This window comes from Lygodium microphyllum, chromosome 15 (genome assembly GCF_053477565.2).
Source record: "Lygodium microphyllum isolate KBCC chromosome 15, Lygodium_microphyllum_v1.1.10, whole genome shotgun sequence".
In the NCBI taxonomy this organism is placed as follows: Eukaryota; Viridiplantae; Streptophyta; class Polypodiopsida; order Schizaeales; family Lygodiaceae; genus Lygodium; species Lygodium microphyllum.
In genome coordinates, this window is record NC_141149.1 from 109,801,765 (window position 1) to 109,811,552 (window position 9,788).

Below are 9,788 nucleotides of genomic sequence, written 5' to 3' on the forward strand. Positions count from 1 at the left end.
ACTAAAAGTCTCCTACTAGAACAATATGTTTAGGAGGTTAATAGGTGAAGGATGAGATGATGATATGCCCACACAACCAATGCTAGTACCCACACAACCGATATGCTTTACTTAGGAGGTTAATAGGTGAAGGATGAGATGAGGATATGCCCATGCAACCAATGCTAGTACCCACACAACCAATGTATAATTATCTCATGTTTGTTATATGACCTCTATTTCTCTCTAGTATTCTACAATTTATTATAGCATTCTTCTATGCTTCCAGTGATGCATCCAGTTTTAACATACTCCCCCTCTAATGTCTAATAATTCTTGGTGCATTGTTTTTAGAAGTGACAGTATCCAAAAAATCCATGGGGCTGAGTTCAAGGAGCTTAACAAGGACAATTAAATCAAAATGCAAAGGGGCTTCCTTGTTAGTACACATATCTTGTAAAGGGAGATAGTTGCTCTTGCCTTATGTGACATCAAAAGTCATCTCTAGTAAAAGGGTATTTAAATCCAAGCATATAAGCTATTATAGCACAATATGGATAGAATGTCATATAAAGCAAGGTCTCTTTCCCTCTCTCCCTCTCTAAGTATCTCTCTTTATTTAGCTCCCACTCTCTTTATATCCTCATATCTCTCTCAATCTAATTCTCTCATTTTTCTCACCCCCTCCCTATCTCTGCCGCCTAACTCTCACCATTTCTCTATGTCTCTCCCCTCTCTCTCACATCACGTCACACACATTCTCTCTCTCACATCTCTCTCTCTCTCTCTCTCTCTCTCTCTCTCTCTCTCTCTCTCTCTCTCTCTCTCTCTCTCTCTCTCTCTCTCTCTCTCTCTCTCTCTCTCTCTCTCTCTCTCTCTCGTAACTTTTAAAAATAAAAATGTGTCCTCATAAGTAGCACATATAGTACATTTCATTTTGAGCTTGTGAATCTTAGAATATCATTTTAAATCTTTTCTAAGAAAGCTAACATAAGTGAAATAAATCCCCAATCAATGCTAGAGAACATAGAAAGAGAGAGTTAGCTATCCACATCAATTTTTGAAATGTGTTCAATGATGCTAATTTGAGCCTCCAATCCATACACCATAATTTCGCTCACATAGAGTGACTACATTAATCTACTTGCTCCTAAATGCAAGATGACTTCTCTCCTTGCCCATTCGATTAGCCATGTTATGAAACTTTGTATAACTAGCACTAAATATAACATCTCCATACAAATCTTTACACGTATACTCATCAAACTTAATGAGAAAAATATATTAAGTATCATGAATTCCTATAGCTTTCATTTGAATATGGATGACTAGAAAAGAACCATTAAGCACCTAAACCATTCTACACAATCATATTAACTTACATCAGAAAAATACTTGCATGATTGCATGCTTAGACAAGTCACAGCACCACAAATAGGTAATAGAAAAAATGAAAGAAGAAGGACGAGATCACAACAAAATTAGATCGGGACTTCATTTACATGATGCATAATATATGCCATTTCTTTTACAAGATGCATTGCAGTTTGTGAACGTTACTAACCATGTTGCAAAAGACATCGTATAAGCATTGTCTAAAAAATATCATTTATAAGATGTTATGTGGCATCCCACATGTGATATATTTAACATATGTTGCATAAGAGACACCCACCAATTTTGCAGGCTCGACCGCTAACACCCCCTATTTCTTGTAGTGACTTGATACTACATGTTTCTCTTGCCATGTTTGTGCCACTAATTTAGGCAATTAAGGAGATCTAATTCATCCTTAGGAATCTTTCACTATGTGTAATCACTAAATGCCACATGGATGTGCGTGCATGCGTGCATGCATGCGAGCATGCGCGCGCACGTGTGTGTGTGTGTGTGTGTGTGTGTGTGTGTGTGTGTGTGTGTGTGTGTGTGTGTGTGTGTGTGTGTGTGTGTGTGTGTGTGTGTGTGTGTGTGTGTGTGTGTGTGTGTGTGTGTGTGTGTGTGTGTGTGTTATATTCCAATGGAAATTTTAAGGAGAATGGTCCTTGGGATGCTGAATTCTATAAGTCAAAAATCAGTTAGTTAACACAAAAGAGGGCTCTTAATTGAGTGAAATTTTCTTGAGGATTTCGTTGTTTATTAAAGGAACACATTAGCGTGCATGAGTAGATTATTATTTAAGCCAAATATATTACAAGACTCCATGCGTAATAGTGAGGTCCTAATGTGTGGGTACTATATTAGTCGAGGACAATGTAAATAATAGCCGAGGACAATAGTGAGGTCCTAATGTGTGGGTACTATATTAGCCGAGGACAATGTAAATAATAAGATTTGCCAACTATGATAATACATACAAGTCTAAAGCCAATGCTACAAAAGTCATGTAAAAAGGAATAGGAATGGCCAAATGTATGGTCTAAACAATTTTCACTATTAATGTCTAGAATTCAAGGAACGGCCTGCATAGGAGAGGAGGATGCAGTAGCATCCATCAGAACAACAATCATATATCTAAGTTGGTGAGCAAATTAAAGGAGAGAGGAATTGGTGAAGAGAGAAAGGGTGTAGGACGATCGATATCCTTCCATGGAATCCATTAGAAAGGAAGAACCAAAGCAACTACTGCCCCCTGATTCTATATTTTGCTAAAACAATCAAATTAAAGCTCCGAGCACACGGTTGGTGCAAACCCTATGCGGGAGTTGAGAAGGTCATAGAAGACGTGAAAGTCTTGCTGTTGGAGGTTGCCGATAATGGTGAAATCCTGACCCGCGCTCATCATGGTAAAGCAGCTGATGCCCATGTCGTCTACTGGGACCATGTAGTTTGACGGGGGCACGGACATACGAGCCCCTCCCTGGAAGTGAAACACGACGTCAGGCAAGTCGGAGATCTGCTGATCAGAGTATCCGTCACCATTGATGCCTTGGTAACAGAGGTCCAAACCGGCAACCTGCAGGCGAGGCACAGAGGGGCCGATGGCGTCCATGAGAGCATCCTTGAGGTGCCTGTAAGCGAGGGGTGGGAGGAGGGTGAGGGTGGTGCCAGAGTCGAAGATGGAGCCCCCGCCGCCGGACGTGAAGGAGAAGACGGACTCCGGGATGGGCAGGCGCTTGCCTCCCACTGAGATGGACTGCAGACCGACGTAGTAGTAGGTGGCGGACGGTCCGTCTGTGAGGATAGGCGTGAACTGTACTGCGGCTGCAGACGTACCTGCCGGGAGACCGTTATAATATGAACCGCCGACGAAGAGGGGGCTCGGGGAGGCCGAGGAGAAGGGCGTGAGGCAATAAGAGAACTGCGGCGGCACGTTTGCTTCCTTCGACGCCGCCAGCTGCGATGGAAGCGACAGGCGCCCACGTCCGAGCCCTAACACACCAGCCGGCCCAGCTATAATTGCCGCTTCCTGGTCGGCACCTCCATGGCCATCGTGATCAGAATGTTGGGCAAACGACACAGAGTTCTGGTGGCCGCACCCGAAGGTGAAGCCCTTGACGGAAATTACAGAGACGGAGCTAGCCTTTGCTTGCGACGACTTGTCGTCGTCATCCTTATCGTCGGATGATGATGGTGGTGGTGGTCTCTTCTTGCGCCGGCTGCTGACTCTGGGCACGTGATCATCAGAAGCCGTTGCTGCGCTTCCCTCAAAGCCAGCTCCTGCTATAAGAAATTTTAGACAAATTCCCAATATAGTTCCCATTTTGTGAGTTATAACAATATCATCATTTAATTCTCAATTTGTGAATTACTAAAATATCGTGAATTTCCAATCAGTAGGAAGTGGACACTTACCTAATTGAGGTTAGGGTCGAGGGGTGTTGGGCCTACTAAAATATCATGAATTTTCAATCAATAGGGAATGTATACATAGCTAAGTGAGGTTAGGGGCGAGGGGTGTTGACCTATATTGGGGGACACATAACAACCTCTTAATCTGAGTCGTTCAGACCTAAACAATATCCTGAGCTTCTATGAGAAAGGCTAAACAATATCCTGAGCTTCTATGAGAAAGGCTCAAGGGATTGGACACCTAGATAGGTACAAGGGAAGGACCACATACCAAGCTACTTGTAGTTGTACACTATGCCTAAGTATGCAATGCCTCCCTCACAAAAGCTCAAAATCAAAGGAAAGGAACAACATTGGAACCCGAATCTTGCCTCTAAAAATTTTACTTTATAAAAGATCATATATATTAGATATGCTCATTCTATCCACATCTTCGTCCCTCAATCCAATTTTTTGTTCACTCCGTTCTGAAAGCATGGAGTTCAACTCCATAAGTTTAAACCGATCCTTTAGCTCATTTTATAATAAATTTTCCCTTTCCTTCGCTTGATCTAAAATCGATTTCTAATATGAATAAAGCTTTTGCACTATAACATCAAAATTATTTAAAGATTCTTCTAATTGTCTTCTAAAAATTGACTCACTAGATAGTGACGTGAAATACACTCGTGGTTTACCATCAACCAAATAGTTATCAAAAGAATAGGTTGATTGTCTTGTTTCAACAATGCGTTGATCACTCCTTCGACTTTTCTTTCTGTATCGCAAAGCCCAATTTGTTCTATTTGGATCAAAAAAAGATACCGGCCAAGGTTACAAAGCCAGTGTACAAGCGATGGAAAATCCAAACAGGTCCCCTTTTCCCAAGTTGATTGACACGGTTGGCATCATTCAACCCAATTTGAAAACAAGTGATCACATTGAAAGCCTATGAGACATGAGAAAATATGTTTCCAACTCAATTTGACGACAAGCATCTAATTTGGAAACAACGCACTACATTGAAATCCTATGAGAAATCAGGAATTAATTTTCCAACTCAATTTGAAAACAAGGCTAATATTACATCAGAATCCTATGAGAAATCAAGAAAAGTTATTTCTAAATGCTAGAATCTATCCGAGAGCCAAAACCATCTAGTTGTGTCTAGCATATCATCAACTAAGAGACTAATTTCAGTGGTGATAGTGGCCTATGGAAAAAGAATGATAATGCTTAGGTTCAAGGAATCATATGCTTAGGTTCTAATTTCAGTGGTCCGGAATGCTTAGTATGGGAAACTTCTTGTGTCGTTAGTTCAAGTTTACCACTGATGCGAGCAGGCTGCGCCTTGCGAAGCAGAAGCCTGTCGGAGGCCATGTTCCCCTGCGTGCTGGACCCGTCCCCGTAGCGGTACTCATACAGACAGGAACCGGACGCGCGGTCGCAGGCATGCTGAGGCAGGTGATCGTCCTGGCACACACGCGAGGAGCAGTTGCTGGTCTGGAAGGAGTGGGAGTCGGCGGGGTCGAAGATGTCGTCGGCCTGAGAGAAGCACCGGACGCACGGCTGACACTGGATCCACACCAGGTCACTGCCTGTGTCCACCAGCACCTCCTGCGCCATAGCTGGTGACCCGATCTCTATCTCAGTCACGTAGTCGCCGCCTCCCGACCGGACTGGCCAAGAGTACTTAGCCCCTCCCGCGTGAGACCTTGATGCTGCAGATGATCGCAAGCGTGCCTTACTTACATCATCATTATCATCACTATCATGTAGATCATGTGCCTGAAGAATTAAGGAGCTTCCATGGCTTCCATTTTGAGTCCCGGCCCCTATCACCATAGCGCGCGCCCGATCATAGCTTCTTTCCACAGCATCCCGAATTGCTTCCAGTCTCATGACTCTTGCAGTGGTAGTACCCTGACCCGGCAATGCAGCTGATCTTGCAACATCATGATCAGTTCTAATGGCTGTTTTATCGAGCTCGGAGAACACACGGCCAGCTGATGCTGCATCGACGATCTGAGCCCTGCGCAGAAGAACGAGACGGAAGGGAGCAGCTGGCTCAACGAGAGCCTGCAAGCATTGAAACCCATAAAACCCCATCGAGAGACAGATCATGAGCGACCAGATGATATAAGTATTAGTCGGGGCTTTGGCGTCAGTGCGACCTCGGCCCATCGTTTCTATCACTGGGAAGCTGCGAGCTGATAGTCTGTTCAGGTCTCGATTAAGAGAATTCGCAGTCAGGTAACAGACAAGGGTGCTCACTGCTCGTACTCGGATTTACCTGGCCACAATGCGTCTAATGCGAATTGCGACTTGTGTGATACCGCAGGCAACTGCAGCCTCGCCGCTTGACTCAACTACAACTACAATTACTACTCTTTGTGAATGCATCATACCAAAGACCTGGCCTGTACTGCCACCAAATAATACCTCCACCACATTCATCTCCTTGTCGTGAACTCTACTTCTCTTTCTTTGTTCATGAGAGGGCGTTATCGTAAAACAATAAGTGCATGTTTTGAGCTGTGTTTACCAAAAACATTTTTGGTAGCTCGTACAAAAACCCCTCGCTCAAAATTTTAGGGCTGAAGATAAATATCAGTATGGGCCCCAGATTTTCGCGGACGTGTCGGTTCTTTCCCGGTGACTTGCCGGTAGCTTAAATTTTTATATTTATTTGAATAATATATTTGGATAATGCAAGCTTGACATCGTCTTCTCACGCGGGCGCATGGTTCTGAGGGTCTGCCTCTGACATACACGGAACAAGGTTCGAAACCCGGGTTGTCAGTCGAGGAGAGACCAAACCTCATTTTAGGGGCCTTTTTAATCCGTGGGACCCATAATTACCTGGTACGGGCTGAACCCGTCGGAATCTGTGGGCCCCGTGCTGAGATATATCCACAGCCAAATTTTAGAGGGCTTTACTCGTACTTGTCTTTTATATACCTAGAATTTTTCAAGGGTTCAAAGTTTTAACCCTTCTTCAAATTTTAAAGGGTTTTCTAATATTTTTACAATTCATTTTACATTAAACCTCTGTTTTTCATGAACACTGGTTTTGAAATTAGTATGTGTTGCTTCACCTTTAGTGACTTCTCATTTTTTGGCATGTTAATAAAAAGTCCTTGCAAAAAACCTTTGTACCAACTTATCAAAGCGAATGCGCATCTTTTGGTTCATATTTTATATGAAACTTCGATTTTGTAATGCTATTTGAAATTTGCACCCCTATTTTGAGAGTGTGAAAAACTACGAATACATACTTTAAAATTCAAATGTAAGCACCATCAAAACATACATTAATTTTTTAGATACGAGCTATAATCAATGGCCTCAACTAATTGAAGAGATGAAGATGTGACAACATCCATCAAGGCAACAACCAAAATGTAGGGCAAAGGGGTAGTAAAAGGTGGCCCCTTATAATGATGCAACTTTTTAGTGGAGATCGAGCATGTAGTGGTGAGCTTTGAATAATTGGCACAATTTGCAATAATCTATAGATGTGATATATAGAACCATGCCTTCTTGCTCATTCTGGCACAATATGTATCGAACTAAAAATGGGGTTGATATCGATGTTTTTTCTGGCACATATATATCACCTCTAAAACCAAATAAAATAGTAAAATTTTAGTTTCATGTATATGAATGTGTGGAAATGACCCCTAGATATTGCAACTCACTACAACTTCAAGGGCAAAGGAACCAAGAAAACAAGACCTGACATTTTGTGCTTATTTGACATTGGTAAATGTGTTTCTATGGGGTGACATGTGAGCTTTAAGGGGTCCAACGAAGAGTAGAGTTACTCATAAGCATAATTTATTTAGTATTCCAAGGTTTTTTTAATATATTCTATAATGATTTTAAAAATCCTTTGAGATTAAAAAAGGCCTTCCAATAGGACTCTGTCAAGGGGAGTCAAACTCCAAGTTAGAAATATCTACTTGGCAAAAAAGCCACATGGCTTGCACAACCACTACTGATGAGATGGACTTGTTTCCATAATGGTTTTGCGAGGGGGGCTCTCAAATGGTTTTCACAGAAAATGGAAAACCATCCTAGGCCAAATGGGGGGTTTTTTTATTTTTCCCAAACCAAGGGCTTTCCCAGGATCATAGGGACTTTGGTGTCTCCAGCCAACATCCTTTCCATTTTTGAAACTAAAACATGGAGATCCACACACACACACACACACACACACACCCCAAACTTGAAAATAGCTCCTCTAGTTGTTATCACATGCTCACAAGGATGTGCCACTATTTGATGCTCATAGCACCAAGCCTTGGCCCACCATCAAAGTTCAACCTAGTGCCCACTACTTGCTTCTTGATCCCATCCTTGAGATCCAACTTTCTTATTTCATCACTTCGGCCTAGCCATGTTTTCATTGCTAGAAGTGTGCTCATGTGGAGTGTACTATACATGGCTAGTGTTGTGGTATCATTGTAGATCCACCTTCGGACAAAAGATCGATTTGGTTGCTTATACATAGACCTTGTCACAAATTTAATTCTCTATTTCACACATGCCACATGCAATTCTATCATAGCTAGTAATGTAGACAGAGCTTCAAGGGATCATCATGCAACAATTGTACCATATGTTGGTTCGAATCATAATTCCTTACATAGCATGAGTAGTTTACAGTTTTACTTGAAAGGGTCGTGTAACATAAGAATGCAAAGTAGAGAAAGATAAGTTATGCTAGCAAAAGACTCCCATTCATCTATTCCCGCACAATATAGTTTCAAACTTTTATGATATGATTGTAGTGTAAGCATTGAGGTTTATTGGACAAATTCACATTCAACCATAATAGTGCATTTCAAAACATGGCTTTCCATATGCTCATCTATATTGGCATGTACAAAATGCAAAGTCAAATGTACATCATCAGTTAAAATGCTAGAAATCGTGCAAATTGTTATGTGATACACACACTAATGTATTAGTTTGTAAATATTATTTCATTAAGCTACAAGTGGCTACTTTACAATGCATGGTTCAATATTTGAAACATCCTTCTAATATTTAAATACAAAGAGTAGTAGCATTTAGTTATTCGGTCATCTAATTGTGATCAAGGTCCTAAAAACAAGCCTCAATCCTCCTACATGGTCATAAGGGCAAAATCAAATGCATGTAGTAGTACTAGAAGTAGAAACACTCAATTGAAGAGGAAAATAGGTAGTTGACACTTGTAGATACAATACCCTCCTTTTTTTTGTGAAACCAATCTCCATTACTAAAAATAAAAAAGAAGCTTGGGTTTCAGCTAACCTTATTGATACCAATTTTCTTGATTTGCTTTTATATAAAATAGCATCTTCAAGTTGTGCTTTCAAATTGTCACACATCAAATCACATAAAAGATTTCACTTGTGTTATTACCACACTATAATCTGCGCATGAGATATATGAGAATTATCATCATGGATTTGACATGTATACCTCTTCACATCATTCATCCTAACTCTAATTGTTTTTATTTTGTCTCATGCAATATATACACACTACAATTTTCACTAATAGTCATTGTAAGAAGGCTAATTTTACAAACATTCATATTTTAATTGAAGTGACATCAAGTAGTTCATTTAGATGTTATCATTGAGGGTTCATATAGCATACTTTGAATACATAACATCTTCATTGCCAACAAACCAATTTTTATTCTTATTTGCATATTATTTCTATTTTTGTGTGATTCAAAATCCTATATAGAACATTTCTCAATATTGATCGCGAAGTCATGACATGGATGCTCTAGACAACACTTTTGTGCCCCCTTCCCAACTCAATATGCCATGTACATTCTTATATGGAAGCACTCTGAGGCTACAAAACAATCTACCACCTATATGTGCACAATATGGTGGTACAGCCTTCTCAATGGTTCAATCTTATGGCCTTGGACTTCCTCAATCTTCTTTTTCTACCAAATGGCCACCTATAATGTAATGAAGGAGACAAAATAAATGTGTTTCTATGGGGTGACATGTGAGCTTTAAGGGGTC

General features: G+C 40.9%; 2 protein-coding genes across 2 annotated transcripts; both read right to left on the bottom strand.

Annotated features, from left to right (window-relative positions):
* Positions 1-2,254: 2,254 nt before the first annotated feature.
* Positions 2,255-3,694, bottom strand: LOC148024900 (aspartic proteinase nepenthesin-1-like). Its single transcript, XM_087694573.1, has one exon. It carries the CDS (start codon positions 3,677-3,679, stop codon positions 2,639-2,641), a length of 1,041 nt encoding a protein of 346 aa, XP_087550699.1. The 5' UTR covers positions 3,680-3,694; the 3' UTR covers positions 2,255-2,638.
* A 798-nt stretch (positions 3,695-4,492) lies between these two features.
* Positions 4,493-6,158, bottom strand: LOC148024901 (uncharacterized). Its single transcript, XM_087694574.1, has one exon. The coding sequence runs from the start codon at positions 5,929-5,931 to the stop codon at positions 4,990-4,992; it is 942 nt and encodes a 313-aa protein (XP_087550700.1). The 5' UTR covers positions 5,932-6,158; the 3' UTR covers positions 4,493-4,989.
* Positions 6,159-9,788: the final 3,630 nt, after the last annotated feature.